Source organism: Mustela lutreola, chromosome 2 (assembly GCF_030435805.1).
Source record: "Mustela lutreola isolate mMusLut2 chromosome 2, mMusLut2.pri, whole genome shotgun sequence".
Classification (NCBI taxonomy): Eukaryota; Metazoa; Chordata; class Mammalia; order Carnivora; family Mustelidae; genus Mustela; species Mustela lutreola.
The window spans coordinates 18,640,747-18,663,987 of record NC_081291.1 but is presented as its reverse complement, the minus strand read 5'-3'; the positions used below and the strand labels follow the sequence as shown (position 1 = coordinate 18,663,987).

Sequence of the window (23,241 nt, the reverse complement as noted above, 5' to 3'; positions counted from 1 at the left end):
GAGATTATCTTTGTTTGCTGATGACATGATCCTCCCTAGAAAATCTCAAGCTACAAAAAAAGCTGTTAGAACTGATATGTGAGTTTAGCAAGGTCACAGAATACAAAGTCAAAATACAAAAATCTCTTATATTTCTCTAAACCAGCAAAAATCTTTTGGAAGTTGCCTGTTTTATATCATATGTACCTTCTATTTCTGAACCACCTGCCAGGTCTAAAATTTGTTATTAGAAATAATAAATGAAGTTATTTCTTGTTACACTTCCAGGGGAACCTATGATATTTTAGTAACGAAAGATAATCAAACTCGCTCTGTCGGTCAGTATGACAACCGTGGCAGTTTTGGAGAACTTGCTCTGATGTACAACACCCCGAGAGCTGCTACTATTGTCGCCACTTCGGAAGGCTCCCTTTGGGGACTGGTGAGTTAGAGAAATGATTCCCCTTGTGTAGCATGGTATTAATTCCCCTTACTTCGCGGTTTTCTGTCCTTGGGCTGTTGGTTCACACTATATAGCCAGTTCTCTGAAGGACATTGTGAAACATCCTGTACCAGTGTGTTTTTCCATTTCCCTAAAATGATTTGTCAACAAACCATTTACTCCAAATTACAGGGAAAAGATTGGGTCTTATGACCTTGTAGTCGTGTTGGTTCTTACTATGCTTTTCTATTTATGTTTTTATCAGACAGGTAGAGACAAAGGGATAATTCTCTATGCAAGAGACAGCCTAGAAAAATAATTATCGTGGAGAGCTATACAAACAGTGTTTGCCATCTCTAGCTGTCCCAGGACTAACTTTTCTCTTTGGCTAGCCATCCACTTGTGCATTGGTCCATGCCAATATCCAGTAGGTTTAGATGACTAGAAAGGCTGATGGCCATATTCCGGGAAAGAGAACTTTCTTAGAATGCCTATGGCACAACACTGCTGTGATCCCTTTCCTCTGTTATCTGTGGTCCACCTTGCTTCCTTTTGCATCAAGCTTTCAGAATCTATAACTGTCTTCCTTCTAAAATAAAATAATTATCCTCTTGCACAAATTCCAAAGTTCACTTTTTAAGATACTAACATCTATGATAATTTGTTTCCATTTACTTTACAAGCAGAATTAAATGTATACCATAGCATTATCAGTATAGTTCCTCAAATGAAATCATACTTTTAAAACATAATAGAGCACTTTCTTGTGGTATATTGATGTAGAACTAAGAATGTCTTGTGAAATGAGTGATAGAATGGCTTTAGAATAGATCACACACTTGGGGACCTAGTGATTGAAAAATTGAAGGATGGAGCACCTGGGTGGCTCAGTTGGTTGACCGTCCAGCTCTTGATTTTGACTCAGGTCATGATCTCAGAGCTGTGAGGTCAGGCTCCACACCTTGCTTAAGGTTCTCTCTTTCCCTCTTCCTCTGCCCTCCCAGCCCCTACTTGCATGTTCCCTCTCTTTCCATCTATCTCTCAGTCTCTCAAAAAATGAAAAAAAAAAAAAAAAACCAAAAAACTCAAGGATAGATCATAGATCAATAAGTAATGGGGGAAAATAAACCCGGTTTTAAAAATGTATTGATGGAAGGGCACCTCACTGGCTCAGTCAGTAAAACATGTGACTCTTGATCTCAAGGTTTTAAGTTTGAGCTCCACCTTGGGCATGGAGCCAACTAAAAAAAAAAAAAATGTATTGATGACAACTCCTGGTTCAGGTCAAGATGAAATAGCCCCATTCCTCAGTAATTTTCTCTTTTATTATTTTTTTTATTTTTTAAAAAGATTTTATTTATTTATTTGACAAACAGAGATCACAAGTAGGCAGAGAGGCAGGCAGAGAGAGAGAGGAGGAAGCAGGCTCCCCGCTGCCAAGCAGAGAGCCAGATGCGGGGCTTGATCCCAGGACCCTGAGATCATGACCTGAGCCCAAGGTGGAGGCTTTAACTCACTGAGCCACCGAGGCGCCCCTAGTTTTCTCTTTTAAAACTAAAAAAGTCCAGGTATCATACAACAAACAAAATTAGGAAGACCCTGGAAGATGGACAGGAGAAGGTGGAGTGGCTAGGGATTTTGGTGACTTAAAGAAGGACAAGGGAGTGAGACCCAGATGGTGTTCTGGAAAAGCCTACAAACTAGATCCACCAACCAATTACAAACAAAAACAAACCCAAGAAAACCCTGACCCCTTTAGCTAAAGGAAAAGGGCAGGAAAAGGGCAGCCTAGCAAAACAGATTATATCGCCCTCTTCCAGCCAAATACCAAAAGAAAAACTGCTTCTTCCTCCCCACAGTGTCACTGGGGCTAGCAGCAAGCTGAATTTATGGCCTCACCCAGCAGCAAAGAGGCAAAATGAGATGCTGTGTAGTGTCACTAGTTGGCTCCCCACTTTCCCTGCCAGGGATAGGTCAGTGGGTTCCAGAGGGGAGCTGAACATTTACTACCACATGTTCATGCACACTATACCTAATAGAGTGCCTGCAAAAGAAGATTAAATTGGATACATAATTTCACAACATTATACCAAACCAAACCACGTGTTGCGGCACCTGGGTGGCTCACTTGGTTAAGGGCTGCCTTTAGCTTATGTCATCATCCTAGGGCCCTGGGATTGAGCCCCCCCCCCCGCCCCCTGTTATCAGGCTTCCTGCTCAGTGGGAACCTACTTCTCCTTCTCCTTCTTTTGCCCTCCCCACCCCCGACTCATGCTCTCTCTTGCTTGCCCTCTCTCAAGTAAATAAATAAAATCTTAAAAAAGAAAGAAAGAGAATAACTTTTTATACAGAGAACAAGGAAATTCTGAATCTGAGTGAGAAAAGACCATCAACAGATGCCAATACCGAGATGACACAGATATTACAATTAACTGACAAGGGTTTAAAATAATTACCATATACCTAATAACGTAAGCCATCAACAAGCAATTATGGGCACACTTGAAAAAAAAATGAAGAAAAAATAGAAGTTCTCAATGAAGGAAGTAGAAGACAGAAGGAAGATCCCATTGGGAAATTTTAGAACTAGAAAATATAATAACCAAAATAAAAACTCACTGAATGGGCTCAATAGCAGAATGACTGTTAGAGAGGGAAAAAAAAAATCTGTGAACCTGAAAGTAAAACAATAGAAATTACCCAGTCTGGACAACAGAAAGAAAACAGACTAAAGTGAAGTGAACAGAGTATGTGGAATAATAACAAAAGATATAATATTTCATATCAGTAGACTTCCAGAAGGAGAGGAGAAAGAGTGTAGAATTAAAAGATTCTTCAAGGAAATAATAGTTGAAAACTTCCCAGTTTTGGTGAAAGATAATAAACCTACAGATTGAAAAAGCTGAGTGAACTCCAAATTGTATAAACACAAAGAAGTCTATGCCAAGACACATAATCAAACTTCAGAAAACTAGACGGGAAAAATTTTGAAAGCCACTAGAGAGAAAAAAGTGCATTACCTCTAAGGGAACAATAGTTTGAATGATGCCAGATTTCCCAGCCGTGGAGACCAGAAAGAAGTGGTACAGCATTTTTCAATGTTGGGGGGAAAAAAAAAAAAGAACTGTCAGCTCAGAATTCTATACCTAGTGAGAATATCCTGAAGGGATGAAGATATTCTCAGATCAAAGAAAACTTTGTTACCAGAAGGCCTACTGGTAACAGTAAAAATGGCAAAAGGAAGTTCTTCAGAAAGGAAGTAATAAAATAAGGAAATTTGGAACATGAAGAATGGAGAAAGAACAACAGAAAAAGTAAGCTATGAGGAGATATAAAAGACTGTTGTCTTGAGTTTTCTAAATTGTATTATATGCTTAAAGCAAAATTATTGTCTGATATGGTTTTCAATGTATATAGAGGAAATATTTAAGACAGTTATAGTCTAGGGGTGCCTGGGTGGCTCAGTGGGTTAAAGCCTCTGCCTTCGGCTCAGGTCATGATCCCGGGGTCCTGGGATCAAGCCCCACATCAGACTCTCTGCTCCACAGGGAGCCTGCTTCCCCCTCTATCTGCCTGCCTCTCTGCCTACTTGTGATCTCTGTCTGTCAAATAAATAAATAAAATCTTTAAAAAAAATAAAATCTAAAATAAAATCTAGTTATAGTCTAAAGTGGGGGGTAGAGGAGCCCAAAAGGAAGTAAAGCTTCTACATTTTATTCCAGCTACTAAAATGTTGACATCAGTAGATCATGATGTTACATATGTAAATATAATGTCTAGAGCAACCACTAAAATGATCTGTACAAAGGGATATATTCAAAAGCTCTATAAATCAAAATTCTAAAAAGTTTATTCCCCTAAGAATACAGGAGAATGAAATGGAGGAACAGAAAAACAGGAGGAACAACAGAAAACATATAGTAAAGTGGTAGACTTAAGTCCTCCTATATGAATAATTACTGTAAATATAATCTAATTATACCAACTAAATGACAGTGACAACATGGATTTGTTTAGGTGATCCAGCTCTATTCTGGTCTGCACCAAACTCACTTAAACATAATAACATAGGTAGGTTGAAAGGAAAAAGACAGAATTATATATATGCCATGCAAACATTAACCAGAAGAAAGCAGGACTAATTATATTAATATCAGATAAGATAGACTTCATAGCAAAAAGAGTTACAAGGGACAAAGAGGAACATTACAGAATAGTGAAAGGGTTAATCTACCAAGAATATATAGCAGCCCTCAATTCATATATAGCAAACAACAGAGCTTCAGAATATGGGAAAAACGGTTAGAACTGACACAAGAAGTAAACAAATCCACAGTTACAGTTGTACACTTTAACAGTCTCTCAAGAGTTGGTGGAACAATTAGAACATCAGGAAGGATATAAGAGGAATTTAACCGTACCATCAGCCAAACAGATCTAACTGAAATTTGTAGAACACTCCATACCACAGTAGAGTACCCACTGTTTCAAGCCCATGGAACATTCACCAAGATAGACCCCATCCTGGCATATAAAATAAAGCTTAACAAATTTAAAAGAATTGCAATCAGACAGTGTGTTCTCTAACCACAATGGAATAAGTCCAAAAATCAGTTAACAGAGAGGTAACAGGGAAATCTCCAAACACTTGGAAATTAAGTAGCACATTCCTAAAGAATCTTTAAGTCAGGTGCACCTGGGTGGCTCAGTGGGTTAAAGCTGCTGCCTTTGGCTCAGGTCATGATCCCAGCGTCCTGGGATGGAGCCCTGCAACAGGCTCTCTGCTCAGCAGGGAGCCTACTTCCTCCTCTCTCTCTCTCTCTGCCTGCTTCTCTGCCTACGTGTGATCTCTGTCAAATAAATAAATTAAATCTTTAAAAAAATCTTTTAAGTCAAAGAGGAAGTCACAATAGAATTGTTTTTTTAACAAATTTGGGACTGTAAAGCCATCTGCCCCATAGTTGGGGTATGAGAATTTAATAGACATAAAAGGCAGCTCCCTCGGGGTCTGGCAAATGGTAGGGGTTTACAGAATGACGACACGCGCTCTCTATGGTTACAGTACTGCTTATCGCCATTCTCTTCCAGAAGGCTCCTCTTCTGAGATCCCTGCCTTGTGTTTCTGCGTCCTAACCCTATCCTTTGCAGTCTTTTCTTCCTTTCCCTACTGTCTTAAGCATCCTGTCAAGACGCCTTCTGACCTCTGCTTTTCTCCTGCTTTGTTCATATGCTTTATAGCCCAGACCCTCTCAGAAGCTTTAGTACCACGTCCAGGACAGTGATTCCTGGAGGGTCCTCCTCAGCCTGACTTCTTGTACCTTCCAAGGTCTTCGGAGGCCAAAGTAGGGAGGACTTGGAGTTGTCACTTGAGTTTCTCCAGTTGGATTCTACATTCCTCCTCTTCCTGGGGGCCGAGGCCACCATGACCATTACACTCAGTCTCTGCTCCGGTTCTCTCTTGTGAAAATGAAAGTCAGTAGAAACTGAGGAAACACTTGCAATCACAGGAAAGTGTAGTATCCCTTTTCTCTTTTGAACTTCGGGCTGCATGCTCAACTCTGAACACGTGCTGCCTGAAGGAGCCATTCTCTCACAGTGGGAGTTTCCTCTTCACAGCTCCGCTGGAAGCTCCCTGAAAGCCAGGTTAGTGTCTGGAGCTCTTGCATGCCCTTCACAGCCGCAGGAGCTGGCTGTTCACAGCATGAGAGCTCTGGGTAGGGCGGAAGTGTGCACAGAAGGGGTTGTAACGTGAATGAATAAGTCACTTTGAGAGATACCAGTTGTTTTATCGTTGGCTAGAAATAGTTTGCTGTTGCATTTGTAGCAATCTTTGTGACACTGTAAGGGGATTTTTAAAATATTTTTTGACGGTGCGTACTCAAATAGAAGGAAGAGAACTTTATAATTCCCATTTTCTCACTTTTGATTGTCTCTTTTCATAGCACTCATGCCTAGATTGGCCCAGAGAACATGTAGAAATTGAATTCTAAGGATAATGGAATAATATTCCAAAGTATAACAGTAACATTTTAAAAGATACATCCCTAACCTTGGACTTTAAAAAAGTGGTGGTAAATCATGCAGCCCATTAGAGCAAGCAGAGATCGAATGGCTCTTCTCAAGCAGACAGATGGAGAAGAAATGATCTGTCCAGCAGTTTAGACAGAGGGCTGGAGTCTGCCATAGCTCATGGTAGGAGTATGGCATGTAGTTAAGTGACTTTTCTTGTAAGGCACATGAAACATGGTATGGGCTAGGGGCTGGGGACTCTGGAAGTAATGGACTATGAGCCAGTGAAACCCATTTGGACATCTTAACTCAGTTGTCTTCTATGTGATTTCTCTACCCCACCATCACCCCATCACAGAGAATAGCAAATTTATGGTTAAACATGTCCTTACTGTGCTATGTTTCATTCAGCCAGCCTTGAGGATTTCATTATGTGCTTTCAAAGGAAAAAACAAAACAAAACAACTTTCCACTCCTGACAGCCCGAGGTGGACAAAAGGTACAATTAACTTAGATACAAGAAACCTAAAACTAAACAATTAACATTCTTCCGGCTGTGTGTCCCTCTCCACACATATGTACACATGTTTGAGAGAGCCTCGCTGTAGCTGTGGTCAGCTCTCTCCTGATCTGAATCCATGGTTTGCTGGGGTCAAGGGACCTTTCACATTCCCACCTTCCACCTTGAGTTTCTTCCCCTCTCTTTCCATTAATTTAAATTCTCCCCCTCCTTCAGGTCCCTGCAAATTTATATTTTTTAAAAACTATATTAAAAATTTAAAAATGTATATGTTTATATATAATTTATATATATAATATTTGTTTGTTTGCTTAGGGCCTGAACTCATGACCTTGAGATCAAGACCTGAGCTGAGATTAAGAGTTGGATGCATAATCAACTGAGCCACCCAGGCGGCCCACCAAAATTTATATTTTTGCAACAAAAATGTCCTTGATCACTCCAGCCTGCTGTGATCTCTCTCCCTCCCTCCTCAGAATTCTTGTGGTGCTTACTCTTCTTGTCTTAATTGTTTACCTAGGACATTTCGTATTCTGTCTATAGATTTTTTTATTCCCATATATTTTGTATTGTCTCCGTGTTGAGGGCAAGAGCCCTTTGATTGTTTTCTCTCTTTTTTTCAAAGATGCATCTTTTCACATTGAACAGTGACCGTGAGCTTGCAAGTGTTTGGGAGTTTTGTATTCTGTTCATGACCCATAGGTGGCACTCATGGAATACTGGATAGCGAGGAATTATACAGTGGACATCTGTCTGACACAGGCTACCAGTCTTTCTCTTCCAGTGGTGACTCAGATTAAAATGTCATTAAACACTTATTTGGCCCAGGACATTCCATAGTCCTCTAATTTTTGCTGTCATCCAGTTAATTAAACCATAGATGTTTTCTTACAGAGGCACTTACCAGAATTTTCATGTTCTTTCTTGTAGGACCGTGTGACTTTTAGAAGAATCATAGTGAAAAACAATGCAAAAAAGAGAAGGATGTTTGAATCATTTATTGAGTCTGTGCCCCTCCTTAAATCACTAGAGGTAAAGTGTATTCAAATAAGAGTCTGTTTATGGAGATTTAAGATTTAAAACTATTAAATTTTTATATTGGATTATTTTAACCCATTTCTGTGTTGTTTAGATCTTGTGATTTTCCATTGAGATCTTTTCCTTGTAGTTTATGGGTATGTTCATTGTTTCAGGTGTCAGAACGAATGAAGATTGTGGATGTAATAGGAGAGAAGGTCTATAAGGATGGAGAGCGCATAATCACGCAGGTGAGCAGGTCCCTGTGCAGCGCTTTCCTTGAGAATCACCTCCTGAAGGATGGATATATCCCTTGTCCTCTCAGTTTGGTGGGAGCTCATATTGCCAGCTGCTGGGACACACTTCCTACAGAGTCTTCTGAAGCCCATTGGCGTTCATGTCATAGACACATGCACATCTCTTGCTTCCATTTCCTTTTTGCTGGTTTCTCATGTTTGTTCTTTTGGACATCATTCTCTTCTAACCCTTGAGTAAGCTTTATCCATTGGTGATAAAGCCTGGAGAAGGTCTAAAGGTTGTGCCCTTTACCTTCTGTGTTTGGAACAAAGGTGCCCTCTTAGCTAATTCAGCATAAGCCAGGATCTTCAGTCTTCAGTGATTGACCAGATTTCTAAATTGTCTTTAAAAAAAAAAAGAAGAAGAAAAAGATTTTATTTATTTATTTAACACAGAGAGAGATCACAAGTAGGCAGAGAGGCAGGCAGAGAGAGAGGAGGAAGTAGGCTTCCCGCCAAACAGAAAGCCCAACGTGGGGCTCGATCCCAGGACCCCGAGATCATGACCTGAGCCGAAGGCAGAGGCTTAACCCACTGAGCCACCCAGGCGCCCCATCTAAGTTGTCTTTAATGTTTCCTTTGTGCCTTTCTCTCATGTTATTTTTGGGTGCTGTAAGGCTCACCACACAGTGGCCTGGGTCATTGTGAGTATTGTGTAATAATTTTCCTTATCTACTATGCTTACGTCTTTAATTATATGTAATTAAAGGTGTAAACTTCTCTGCCTGTGGTTCTGGCAGGAACACTGACAAGACTCCTGGTTGGTTTGGGTTGGGTAATGTTTCCATCATGAACCCAGAGCTGGAGCTTGGAGGAGAAAAGACTCAGATTAGTCAAACCTAAGTCCTGAGCCCATCCCTAGGGCCAGTGGGTAGAGTTGGCCCAACCAGCCCTACAAGGACTAATTCAGGCTTATTATCACAGAAGGAGAGAGAGAAACTCCCAGAGAAAAAGGACTAACAAAAAAACTATGAGTGGCATCTCTAAATGCCTTTGTTTCCTGGGTACCCCTACTGTTAATAATTTCTTTAGTTAGAAATTAGTTTGATTCTCTATAGACATTTATTAAGATACGCAGGTGGAACTAGATATAAGCACTATAATGAAGGAACACATGAGGCATCTGGGTGGCTCAGGTCATGATCCCAGAGTCCTGGGATCCAGTTCCGCATCAGGCTTCTTGCTCAGCGGGGAGTCTGCTTCTCCCTTACCCTGCCACTCCCCCTGTCTGTCCTCTCAATTTCTTTCTCTCTGTCTCTGACAAATAAATAAAATCTTTTTTTTTTTTTCAAATAAATAAAATCTTAAAAAAAAAAAAAACCACATGAATGTCAGTGGAATGTAGGAAAGGAAGTATTCCATATGGTTTTGTGGGGAAAATACCATTTGGGGCTGGGCTTAGAATAAGTGCAGCTTCAGTAGTTGAGGTCAGGAAAAGTTCTTTTAGGACAAAGGAACAGTATGAGCAAAAGCCTGTGGGTGTTAGCTATGTTCCAGGGCAGGTGTCCTGGTCTGTTAAGAATGTCAGGCTGAGTTGTAAGAATGGAACATGTTGACAGGTCGAATTTGCTTCTGAATCTGAGGTGCTTTAATTTACTCCCAAAGGACCCCTAGTTCATTCTGAAAGTCCCAGGCCCTCAGGATGTGTGCCAGGAGGTATGAGAAGCTGTGGTGTTTTCTGGAGTGTCTGTTCTCCAGAAACTAGGTGGTGGCACACTAGGAACACTAGGTGGTGGCACAAAACAGGCAAGAATTAGGATGATCTCAGCTTATTCTAGACCCCTTTCACCAGTGTCTCTAGATGGGGGGGTCTCCAAGTGAGGTCCCAGGAACAGCAACATCAGCATCATCTGGGAATTTGATAGGAATTGTTAAAAGTGCAAGTTCTTGGGAGTCAGAAACTACTGTTGTATGTTGTTCTGTTTGTTCCTTTTGGTCAGCTTTGTTACTATATACACACACACACACACACATATATATATGTAGAGACAGAGAGAGAGAGATTGCATTTATTTATTTGACAGACAGAGATCACAAGCAGGCAGAGAGGCAGGCAGAGAGAGAGGCGGAAGCAGGCTCCCTGCTGAGCAGAGAGCCCAATGTGGGGCTTGATCCCAGGACCCTGGGATCATGACCCAAGCCGAAGGCAGAGGCTCAACCCACTGAGCCACCCAGGCGCCCAACCTTCTTTTTCATTTTTAATTAATTTACCTTATTGTATTGGCTGGGTCCTCCAGTACAATATTGAATAGAAATGCTGAGAACAGACATCTTTGTCTTGTTACTGATCTTGTTATTGATCTTAGGAGGAAAGTATTTAATTGTTCACCATTAAATATAATGTAAACTGTAAGCTTCTTTATAAATACCGTTAATTGGGTTAGGGAAGGGTCCTTCTCTTCCTGGTTTTCTCAGTTTTTATCATGAAAAGATGTTAAATTTTGTCAGATGCTTTTGCCATTTTTATTGAGGTGCTCATATGGGTTTTCTTTTTTAGTTAAAAATAAGAATTACATTGCTTGACTTTTTTTTTTAAAGATTTTATTTATTTATTTGACAGAGAGAGAGCACAAGTAGACAGAGAGGCAGAGAGAGAGAGGGGGAAGCAGACTCCCCACTGAGCAGAGCGCCTGATGTGGGGCTCGATCCCAGGACCCTGGGATCATGATCTGAGCCGAAGGCAGAAGCTTAACTCACTGGGCCACCCAGGCGCCCCTGCTTAACTTTCTTTAAAAGATTTTATTTATTTATTTGACAGAGAGAGAGATCACAAGTATGCAGAGAGGAAGGCAGAGAGGGGGGAAGCAGGCTCCCTGCTGAGCAGAGAGCCCAATTCGGGGCTCGATCCCAGGACCCTGGGATCATGACCTGAGCCGAAGGCCGAGGCTTTAACCCACTGAGCCACCCAGCCGCCCCATCCCTTTACTTTTTTTTAATATTGATTGAATTTTGAATATTAAACCAAGCTTCCATCCTGGAGTGAGCCCTACTTGGTCATGATATATTATCTTTTTTATTTATTATGGGATTTAATTTTTTTTAATTTTGGTTTTTTTTATTTGAAGATGTAATTGGCTTTATTAAATAATTACCTTATTAAGCAATAATAAATTAAGTATTAATTTACTAAGTGAATTAGGCAGCATCCCATCTAGCATGTAGTGGGTAACTCCCTTATTAAGGACTTCTCTGTTTGTTTATAAAGGATGTTGGTCTCTAGTTTTCTCTCCTTGTGATGTCTTTTTTTTTTTTTTTTTCTTTTTAAAGATTTTATTTATTTCACAGACAGAGATCACAAGTAGGCAGAGAGGCAGGCAGAGAGGGAAGCAGCCTCCCTGCTCGGAGCTCAGTCCCAAGACCCTGGGATCATGACCTGAGCCAAAGGCAGCGGCTTTAACCCACTGAGCCACCCAGGCACCCCCTCCTTGTGATCTCTTTGTCTGGTTTTGGTATCAGCAACACCTCCAAACAATTTTAATGTTTGCTAAAGTTTGAAAACCACTGATACAGACTATTCCAAGACTGGTAATGCCCTTGCACTAAGAATACTTGGTGGAAATGTTTGAGAAGAACTTTCAAAGATTTTTAAGAGGAAGGATGACACTATGAGAATTGTATTCTCAAAGCATAGTTCTGGCATCAGTGAAAAATGAATTGGCTTCAGCCTCATTGAGTAATGAGGAAGTGCAAATTAAAAACCACAGTGAAAAATATTTTTATACCTGTTAACTTGGCAAAAAGTAGGAATCTGAAAATTCCAAAATGCAGTAGGAAGTTTTATTCACCATTAATAGAATAACTTAGCTGAAACCCTTTTTTAAATTTTTTTTTTTTAAAGATTATTTATTTATTTATTTGTCAGTGATAGAGGGAGAGAGAGCGAGCGAGCACAGGCAGACAGAATGGCAGGCAGAGGCAGAGGGAGAAGCAGGCTCCCTGCTGAGCAAGGAGCCCGATGTGGGACTCGATCCCAGGACGCTGGGATCATGACCCGAGCCGAAGGCAGCCGCTTAACCAACTGAGCCACCCAGGCGTCCCTTCTTTTTTTTTTTTTTTTTTTTTTTAATTTTTTTTTTTTTTAAAGATTATTTATTTATTTATTTGTCAGTGATAGAGGGAGAGAGAGCGAGCGAGCACAGGCAGACAGAATGGCAGGCAGAGGCAGAGGGAGAAGCAGGCTCCCTGCTGAGCAAGGAGCCCGATGAGCTGAAACCCTTTTGAGAGAAATTTATCCTTATCCTGGAAAGCTGAATTTACTCTATAATCCAGAAATATATTTTCTAGGTATTTTCAGAGAAATATCCTTACACTTCATGAGTTCCTTCCTAGTCACAGCCCTCCTACCTCCCTTTCTGACCTTTATGGTAGTCATGTATTTACTTTCCTTTATAGTTTTGCCACTTAGGTATCCATCCTAAATAATACGGCCCCATCTTGCTATTTTTTTAAATTTCTACATTGGAATTAGAAAGTCGTCTTTTACTTGCATCTTCTTTTGCTCAGCATTCACCCACATTGCTGTATGCAGCTGTAGGTTGTTGGTGTGCTGTACAGTGTGTCAGTGTGTGAATAAACTGCTTCCCACTGCTGAGGGACATTAAGGGTGTTTCTAGTTTTTAGCTGTTATGAAGGAGGCCTCAGTGATTACATTGATCTGATTTTGAAATGTGAAAATAGACTTTTGTTGGTTAAGATAAACCAACTTGGTCATTGTGTGGTATCCTTTTCATACGTTGATGAATCCAGTTTCTTAATATTTTGTTTAAGATTTCATGGCTAGGGCGCCTGGGTGGCTCAGTGGTTAAGCCGCTGCCTTCGGCTCAGGTCATGATCTCAGGGTCCTGGGATCGAGTCCCGCATCGGGCTCTCTGCTCAGCAGGGAGCCTGCTTCCTCCTCTCTTTCTCTCTCTGCCTGCCTCTCTGCCTACTTGTGATTTCTCTCTGTCAAATAAATAAAACATCTTTAAAAAAAAAAAAATCCTTAAAAAAAAAAAAAAAAAAGATTTCATGGCTATATTCCCAAGTGAGGCTGATCTGTAATTTTCTTTTCTTATAGCAGCTTTGTCAGATTTTTATATCAGGATGTTAGACTTATAATGTAAGCTGGGATTCTGTTCTCTTCCTATTATCTGAGTTTGTATAAGACTAGAATTCCTTGGGTGGTTGTCTGTTAAGCATGTGGTTTTGACTTAGGTCATGAACCCAGGTCCTGGGATGGAGTCCCCCACTGGGCTTCCTGATCAGCGGGGAGTCTGCTTCTTTCTCTCCCTTATGCCTATTGCTCCCCCTGCTTGTGCATGTTCTCTCTCTCTCTCTCTCACTGTCAAATAAATAAAATCTTAAAAAAAAAAAAGAAAAAAGAAAAAGAAAAGGCTAGAATTTCTTGGTTATCTTAAGGAACTTACCAGTGTTTCTTTTGTAGGAAGATTTTTTACTACAGATTAAATTATTTTAATTGTTAAACTATTTATGCTTTCTGTTTCATCTTTGTCTAAAATTCAGTGTTATTGGCACAAATAATGTTCCTATGAAACCTTTTTTTTAAATTTTTGATTTAAATTTTCCTTAGTTAACATACAGTGCAAAATTAATTTCTGGAGTAGAATTCAGGGATTCATCACTTACATACAATCCCCAGTGCTCATCACAAGTGCCCTCCTTCCTGCCCATCCCCCATCTAGCCCATCTGTCCCCACCTCTGTCTCCATCAACTCTCCGTTCTCTTTCGTTAACAGTCTCTTACTGTTTATTTTCCTCTCTCCTTTCCTCCCACTCTTCCCAATATGTTCATCTGTTTTCTTTCTTAAATTCCACACATGAGTGAAATCATATAGTATTTGTATTCCTCTTATTTTGCTGAGCATAATACACTTTAGCTCCATTCATGTTGTTGCAAATGGCAAGATCTCGTTCTTTTTTCTTTCTTTTTTTTTTTTTAAGATTTTATTTATTTATTTGTAAGAGAGAGAGAGAGAGCGAGCACAGGCAAACAGAGTGGAAGGCAGAGTCAGAGGGAGAAGCAGGCTCCCTGCGGAGCAAGGAGCCCGATGTGGGACTCCATCCCAGGACGCTGGGATCATGACCTGAGCCAAAGGCAGCTGCTTAACCAACTGAGCCACCCAGGCGTCCCAGATCTCGTTCTTTTTTCATGGCTAATATTCCTGTGTGTGTGTGTGTGTGTATACCACATCTTCTTTATCCATTCATTGGTTGAACATTTAGGCTCTCTCCATAGTTTGGCTCTTATTGACAATGCTGCTATAAACATCGGGGTACACATACCCTTTTGAATCTGTATTATTATATCCCTTGGATAAATACCTAGTAGTGCAATTGCTGGGTCATAGAGTAGTTCTATTTTTAACTTTTTGAGGAACCTCCAAAACTTCTCCAGAGTGGCTGCACTAATTTGGATTCCCACCAACAGTTCAAGAGGGTTCTCCTTTCTCCACATCCTCACCAACACCTGTTGGCTCTTGTGTTGTTATTTTTAGCCATTCTGACAGGTGTGAAGTGGTATCTCATCGTGGTTTTGATTTCTATTTCCCTGATGATGAGTGATGTTGAGCATCTCTTCATGTGTGTGTTGGCCATCTGGATGTCTTCTTTGGAAAAGTGTCTATTCAGATCTTCTGCCCATTACTTAACTGGATTATTTGTTTTTTGGATGATACGTTTGATCAGTTCTTTATGGATTTTGGATGCTAACCCTTTGTCCCATATATCTTCTCCCATTCCATAGGCTGCCTTCTAGTTTTGTTAATTGCTTCCCCATAACACCTTTTAAATATATACATCTAGAACGATGTTCCTATCTTCATTCCTGATACTGTTGTTTGTGCCTTTTTTTTTTTTTTTCTTGCTCAAGCTTGCAAGGGGCTTATCAATTCTTTCAGTCTTTTTGAAGAACCAGCTCTCACCTTTTATTAATCCTATTGAATATTTCTTTTTCCATTACTTTCTGTCTTTATCTTACTTCCTTTCTTCTGCTTTGATTTTGGTATCCCCTCCCCAATTCTCTTGAGTTGGTTGCTTAGCCATTTACTTTCTAGCCTTTCTTCTTTTTCCATCATGGCATTTTAAAAACTAGAAGCTTCGGGGCACCTGGGTGGCTCAGTTGGGTTAAGCTTCTGCCTTCGGCTCAGATCATGATCTCAGGGTCCTGGGATCGAGCCCCACATTGGGCTCTCTGCTCAGCGGGGAGCCTGCTTCCCCCCACCCCCCGCCTATCTCTCTGCCTACTAGTGATCTCTCTCTCTGTCGAAAAAATAAATAAAATCTTTAAAACAAAAACAAAACAAAACAAACAACAACAACAACAAAAAAACAAGAGCTTCCCCAAATCCCTAAAGATCGGTGGTGATGGTCAACATTTAGAAACTGCTGCCTGAAGTTCCTCTTTACAGTTGTGCTCTGACTGCTGTGGCTCTTTAGCACCAACATGCCACTAGCCCCTTCCTGCAGACCAGCTGTTCTTTACATGTGAATGTGCCTGAGGGTAGGAGCCTCGCTTAGTGCAGGTGTCCAGTTAGGGCCCAGATGCGATCAAAAGAACAGAAGCCACCACCTGTTGCAGAGGCTGGTGGGATGCTAGTGTACATTTCAGCCTGTCTCTGGGTGTTCTCTAGACCATATGTGCTGGCAGGGGAGCCTCTGGCGAGCTGCTCCCTTCAGAGTTTCTCTTATTATAGCCTTACACATTTTTAAAAAGGTTTTATTAATTAGTGAGAGAGAGAGAGAGCACGAGAACAGGGGTGAGGGGCAGAGAGAGCTTAGCAGACTCCCTGTTGAGCAGGGACTCGATCCTGGAACTTGATCCCGGGACTCCAGGATCATGACCTGAGCCAAACACAGACACTTAACCCACTAAGCTACCCAGGCGCCCACCCTCCATAGACTATTTTCATCATTCATGGTTTTATTTTAAATTTTTCTTCTTAAATTGTTTGTAAACTATGATAATCCTTTCTGGTGATATATTAGCAAATTACTAAAATTAAAAGCATCAGAGATGGTACTTCCTCTGGTCTAGAGAAAGAGAAGAGCTTTTTTACCTAAGCAAGCCTATTAGTCCACGTGGTCTTGCTAATAATTCCTTCCCATCTCCTCTCAGTTTTGAAACCACCAGCTATTCCCTCACCTCCTATGGCAAAGTTATTTACCTTTTGAGCATCTGAGGGAACTCATCTGTAAAATGGGATAGCAGTAGTACCAACTTTATTGACTTCTCAGGTGATTATGTGAAGCAGTGTACATGCAGTGCTCTCCAGCATGCCTGCTGGGAGTAAGCACACAGCACCGTTAGCAGATTCTATTTTATTTGGGCTCCCTGTTCATCAAACTCATTCTTTCGATCCTGTAGAAATACCCGAGTCACTCACATTCCTCCACTCGCTCTGTTTTTACTCCAGCAACCAGCTTATCCCTTTCACAGGCAGGCATATGCAAAGTGTGGGCTCGCAAGGTGGACTGGCAGGAGCCAGACACAAAAGGCAATGTATGATTCCGTTTACATGAAGTTAAGGAACAGCCTTCCTTTCCTTAACAGAAGTTAAGGAAAATTGCAAGGACAGAAGTCAGAAACAGTTACCTAATAGTGAAGTCATGGTGGTTTTGACTGCAAAACACTCTGTAGGGTGGAGGCCAGAAAGATTTTCTGTTTTGATCGAGGGGGCGGTCACACAGGTGCATACATGTGTGAAAGTTCATTGGGCTGAAGCCTTGAAAAATGAGCACATCCATCCTAACAAACAAAAAGAGCTCAGGCACCACCCTTCACCACCTGTCCCTTCTTTGGCTTATGGATACCACTCACCCCACTCTCGTCTTGGTCACCAGAATGTTTCCACACATGTGAATCATTACTACTCTTGACCTCCCAGTAGTACTGAACACTGGTAATCACATCTTCCTTTATGAAACTCTTCTTGGACCTAGAAACCACTCTTCCTGCCGGTGATCCTGCCTCTGGATCCCCCTGAGTTTCCTTCAGCAACTCCTGTCAGGGAGTTAATTTGTGTAATTCTACAATTTCATGCTGATTTGGCCTGTTGGGTACAGGGTACCTATCCGACACAACAGCACAGAAACCCATGACCCCCCCTTTACAGAGCTGTGGCTTCTACTCACATGGAGCGATGATTGTTATGTAGTGAACTGAGACTAGACTCACTCAGGAATGGCGGCCTCCACCTTAGGGTGTCCACTTGGAGTTCTCTGCGGCCATCAAAGTTGAAGTCTTATGAAAATTCACAAGTGTAGATTCTTCTGAAGACATAAGACGCACATGGAATGAAGACACAGGATTAGTACTGAATTACCCAGCCTAGATGATTGTTGCTCCAGATGCTACGAGAGAGAGGTCGGAGACGGAATTCCTGAACTCTTGCCTCATTGTAGCCTTTGCTCAGGTTTTACCACCTTGATGAAACTCTGCGGTATACTGTAGCCATCTCCTCCCCCAGCCCTCCAGACCCCACAGTGCCTGCTCTGCTTTCTCCCCTGAGTACTTAATTGCCTTCGGACACAACAGTATCATTTGCTGATTCACCATGTTGATTGTTTATAGTTTATTTGCCCTTTCAGACTGTGATTTCTACAAGGGTAGGGATATTTGTTTTGTCCACGGATGCGTCTCACATGCCTAGAACAGTGCCTTGGCACATAGTAAGTACTTAATTACTTGTTGAAATACCTGAAGGACTGGTTCAGCCAAATGGTTTAAAATCCAAGCAAGCAAAAGAAAAGCCTGAAACTCGCAAGAGTGACATCAACCCACATCAAAGTACCTCCCTCGCCAAGACAGGGCTTTATCCAGACCCAGGCTGTCCTCCCGAGGTGCTGCACTTGATGTTCCGGATTATCCCTGGGCCCCAAGCTCAGGGGTAGCCAGGAGTCACCTTGATATTTTCTTTTTTTTAAAGATTTATTTTTTATTTATTTGACAGAGAGAGAGATCAGAAGTAGGCAGAGGGGCGGAAGCAGGCTCCCTGCCAAGCAGAAAGCCCAATGCAGGGCTCCATCCCAGGACCCTGAGATCATGACCTGAGCCGAAGGCAGAGGCTTAACCCACTGAGCCACTCAGGCACCCCCACCTTGATATTTTCTATAGCAGTCTTGCCTCCTGGTCCCCCTGCGCCCCCTCCCCTGGTCACAGGTTTCAATAGCAGACTGACCTGAGCAGCAGCAGCAGTGATCTGTGTGCCGCCTGGGCATGCTCATGGGGAGAAATGTGACTATTCCATGTTAGGAAGTGAGAGACATGCGTCAGTTGTAGTTGGACTGATAGTCCCAGTGACCAGGATCCTCTGGTTTTGTGCTGAATTTGTCAGCCCTTGGTTAATTTGTAGATCTGGCAAATAAATACAAATCAAGGCAACGAGAAAATGATGTGTCTCTCGCCAATACATATGTATAGCTCTAATGACCTTCTGTCCCTTTCTAGGGCGAAAAGGCTGATAGCTTCTACATTATAGAGTCTGGTGAGGTGAGCATCCTGATCAGAAGCAAGGTGAGTCTCTGTGTGATGGTGCAAGTTCTGTCAGGTGCGTGCCCAGAAAGTAGCTGCTGGCTTTAAATAATGTGAAGTGTGTCTAGTGTAACAAACCATCATTCTGTGAGGTATGTGACTAGCAAAGACTCACGTGTAAGAACCTCCAGTGGTGGGGACTTGGTGCATTTCTGCTTGTTCCTATTGCCTTTGCCTCTGTGGCATCGTTAACATGAGAAATACTGGCCTACAAATCAGTAAGAAAAAGATAAACTCCATAGTCGAAAGTGAAGGAATTATATGATAAAGGCATACACGTGGGTGTTGAATATGAAAAAAGCTTCCTTTCTAGAGCACTGGGAGGAGGTTTGTAGGACCAGTATTACTGTGCCATTTCATGGATGGGTGAGGCCTGGAAAACTGATGGCCAGTAGGTGGGAGGAGTGGTCTTCATCATAAATCCATCGTCACCAGATTTCCCTATTCCAATTTTTTTTTTAAGAATGTAGAATTTGTTAAAATAGTTAAATATAATTCTAACCTAATATGAAACCTTTTAAAGAATATCTTTAGTAAAAGTTAAATATGGAGAAAGAAAAACATGATTACCGCCTCTGTTAAAAATAGATTTAAAAATATTAAATCTCTATTAAAGATAGATCTGTTTCACATGAAACAATAGACTGAAACATCTATGGTCTTTTACTGATTGTTTTTGGACTAGTGATAGATGTTAGTACATTTCTCAAATACTCATTGGCACCTTCTGATCACGGATTAGTATTAGGTATGTGGGACCAGCAGCACTGTGGCCCTGGGGTTTGGGGGAGCTCCTTAGGAATCCAGAGGCTTGGCCTCTGCCCTAGAACCCTGAGTGAGAATCCGCATTATAACAAATCCCCCAGGGGGCTGGCATTCATGTGACCGTGTGGTAACTGCTACTCTAAAGAAGGAACTAGGTGGGCACAAACTGCAGTCCTAGATAATGCTACGGTAATTGGAAGGAGATTGTTGGCTCTGATGGAGCAGGTCAGCTTTGGAGCAAACAGGTTGGGGCAGAAGTGTAAAGGGAATTATCTGCATGTAACCCAAAGTGACTCTTAGAGATTGAGACTAATTCTTACCAGTAATTCTCAATAATTCTTTCCTGAGATTATTGCTTAGCTTAGCAGATGAATTTGTTTAAAAAAAAAAAAAGAGAGGAAACACTAGATATTACATAAAATATGCCACATTATTTTCTGTAATTTGATAAGCACAAATTATAACCTGCTTGATTTCTTTTTTTTTTTTAAGATTTTATTTATGTGTGAGAGAGAGCACAAGTGGAGGGGCGTAGGGAAAGGGAGAAGCAGAATACCCATTGAGCAGGGACCCCGATGTGGGGCTCCATCCCAGGATCCCAGGATCATGACTTGAGCTGAAGGCAGACGATTAACCAACTGAGCCAGCCAGGCACCCCCCTTGCTTGATTTCTTAATACAGAGTTAAACCGCTAAATATCCAGGTTGAACATTATAAAGAAAAGTTTTTAGTCACTCGGCTCTTCTAAAAATATGTGTGCGGTGTTGGAGGGAACCATTAACTTAAGAAGCATATAGTACCTAAGAAGATTTGTTACTATATTGCTCAAGAAAGGCATGCTCAAGGAGTAACCCAGGATTGTGACTTTACCTAAGAGAAACGTTGACATCATTCAGCAGGAATTAGCAAAAGTAGAAGTAGAAGTCAGCATCTACCAAAAGGACAGCATTCTTTTATATATATATATAATGTAAATGTATATAATATATTTAAAAATATATGTATTTTATGTTAATATATAATTGACACTATAGTATGATCATATATATCGACATAATATATATATGTTATAATACATACATATTTTTTTCCTTTGGAAGATAAATATAAAACCTTCCAAAGAAAATGGTCTGCTCCTTGCCTCTCGATAGTTAGCCATTAACTGAACAGTGTTGTTTTTTCCTTTGGAAGATAAATATAAAACCTTCCAAAGAAAATGGTCTGCTCCTTGCCTCTCGATAGTTAGCCATTAACTGAACAGTGTTGGGGCTTGGATGAAGCCCCAGGTAAAAGCCAACTCCTCTAATTAAACCAGAGCGCTGAGATGAATTAGCCTGTGCAGTGTACATGGTACAGTTAGTGCCTCCGCAAAGTGAATTTCTCAGTAATTTTAAGTGTCCTGAGAAGGGAATAGAAGTGCGTGTAACTGGACGTGCTCAGCTTTGATTCTGAAATCAGCCTAGGTCATGTCTTCCATCTGCTCTAGACTAAAGCCAACAAGGATGGCGGGAACCAGGAGGTTGAGATTGCCCGTTGCCACAAGGGGCAGTACTTTGGAGAGCTTGCGCTGGTCACCAACAAACCTAGAGCTGCTTCGGCTTATGCAGTGGGAGATGTCAAATGTTTAGGTAAGAAAAATAAATTCTTCTTGCACAAATACTTTTTTTCCCAACATGCGATATATTTTTTTCTCTCAGAAAGCCTCGACTCATTTCACCAGTTCTCACACACATCGAGGCTTGAACAGTCTGTGGGACCAGCTAAAAATGGGCGGATGTACCCCTTGAGCAAACACTGCTGAGCACTGAGTGAGGATAGCCTGTGACGGGCAGTCTCGGAGGCAGGTGTCCGGGGCTCCATCGGGACAGAGTGAATAGGTGCTGTCGGGCTCTGCAAAGTCGCAGACAGAGGATAGAGTCCGGCTGCCCTCACAGAGACACACCCATCCTTCCCCAGCGCCCAGCCTCCCCTAGTCTGGTTCCCTAAGGTGAACTGGTATATGTGAGAAAAGGTTTGGGTGAGGGAAGTGACTTGAATTATTGGTGTAGAGAATTCATTCTCTCTCGCGCCTCTTTTTAACAACGCAGTGATGGATGTACAAGCATTTGAGAGGCTTCTGGGGCCCTGCATGGACATCATGAAGAGGAACATCTCCCACTACGAGGAACAGCTGGTGAAGATGTTTGGCTCCAGCCTGGATCTGATTGACCCCGGGCAGTAGGTGTGCCACACCCCAGAGCCTTCTCAGTGTGACACCAAAACCTTCCGGTCAGCCACAGAACACACACACAAGACAGACACGACAGAACCGTTCCTGCTGTTGCCCCCGCCGCTGCTGTTGCTATGGCCGTGGGCATTTAGAAAACTTGAAAGTCAGCACTAAAAGATGGGCAGAGGTTCAACCCACACCTCCTCCACTTTGCTTCTGAAAGCCCATTATTAGACCACTCATAATGATTATTCCAACCCAGCTGTCACATCTTTGGTTCAAAATGGCATGTCTCTCCAACAATTTAAGTGCCTGATACCAAGTCCACAGCGTCATCATGTTCCTTTCCTCTCTGGCTGCTACTGTTGCTGTTGAAAGTCATCACAGGTCTGCACAGACCCGTGCTTAACTGTAGACTCCCGCCCCTGATCTTTCTCGAGGGAGGAAATGTTGTAGCCCTTGATCTTCTCATTTGTCCTTTGAGAAAGTCCACATATGTTCACACTTGTAGTTCGGTTTTACAGTAGAAGATGGCGGCAGGTAGTATGAGATCTGTGGGCCTGAGGCCCTGTACTGTCACAAGACAGCTGTGCCCGTGACAGCTGTCTCCAAACTCCCAGCGATGCTGAGGGAAAGGCCCTACCCCAGGGCTTAGCGGGTCAGCACCCCAGAGCACACTGATTGGTCGTGAGGACCTGTGTTAAAGCAAAAAATCTGGGTTCAACACATTCTTCAGGTAGTAGAGAGCCAGGGAAGGTTTTCTGGGTTGGGGGTTTTGGTTTGTTCTGTTTTGTTTTAGTAGATTTTATTTTGTTTTATTTAATCTCTGTGTGGTTTGCCTGAGTGAACTACTGTCCATTTCTGAGGAGCCTGGGTCTGAATGTGCCATCACTTTATCTGACCCAAATACTTCCCTGGGCAACTCCTGCCATCTTGTTTCCAGTTGCCCCACCAGCCAATAATGGCAGTGTGCCAGCAAGAGGTCATACTACAAAGAGAGCCCTTTCCTTCTACTCCAGTGTTGTTACCAACTTTGCTGTTGAACTATCAATTTTTAAACTCTTTAAAGAAGAAGCAGCTATTTTTTTGAAATTTAAAAAAATGTTATTTCTGTGTGTAGGGAACTCCTGTTGGACCTATTCATATGCTTCAGTGTGTCAGCTGACTCGGGCATTCATCCTGAAGATCAATTCTTTGTTTTTAAAAATCGAATCCTTTACCATTTCATAGAATTACTGCAAAGAGCTAGTTCTAATTAAGGTGTTGGGATATTTGGGGTTCCAGTTATTAACCCCATAGGAAAGTAAATTAGCTTGTATTTCAAAGCTTTTTAACCTTTTAATTATATCAAGCAGAATTCTGATGAATTATCTCAACTAGATATATTTCAGGATGAATGACTTAGAACCAGATGCTACCAGAGATCCTAAGAGCAGTATGAAGTTTGCATAGAGATGAATTTGAATATTGTAGCCA

General features: G+C 41.6%; 1 protein-coding gene and 1 long non-coding RNA gene across 8 annotated transcripts in view; one reads left to right on the top strand and one right to left on the bottom strand.

Annotated features, from left to right (window-relative positions):
- Positions 1–23,241, top strand: part of PRKAR2A (protein kinase cAMP-dependent type II regulatory subunit alpha) — a 149,472-nt gene that overhangs the window by 86,708 nt on the left and 39,523 nt on the right. For both annotated transcript variants that reach the window (XM_059160846.1, XM_059160847.1), the window contains exons 6-11: positions 268–421; positions 7,881–7,982; positions 8,144–8,218; positions 18,708–18,773; positions 21,043–21,184; positions 21,644–21,777. In XM_059160846.1, coding sequence (XP_059016829.1) covers positions 268–421; positions 7,881–7,982; positions 8,144–8,218; positions 18,708–18,773; positions 21,043–21,184; positions 21,644–21,777 — 673 coding nt within the window. The remainder of the gene's footprint in view (positions 1–267; positions 422–7,880; positions 7,983–8,143; positions 8,219–18,707; positions 18,774–21,042; positions 21,185–21,643; positions 21,778–23,241) is intronic.
- LOC131823905 (uncharacterized) overlaps positions 7,934–23,241 on the bottom strand; it is a 33,083-nt gene continuing 17,775 nt past the window's right edge. For 3 of the 6 annotated variants that reach the window (XR_009350704.1, XR_009350701.1, XR_009350703.1), the window contains 2 exons: positions 17,436–17,530; positions 7,934–8,607 (listed from right to left, as the gene is read on the bottom strand). This is a non-coding gene — a long non-coding RNA (uncharacterized LOC131823905). Of the gene's footprint in view, positions 8,608–16,853; positions 17,007–17,392; positions 17,531–23,241 lie in introns of all 6 variants that reach the window. The other 3 variants (XR_009350702.1, XR_009350706.1, XR_009350705.1) reach the window with 2 other exon arrangements.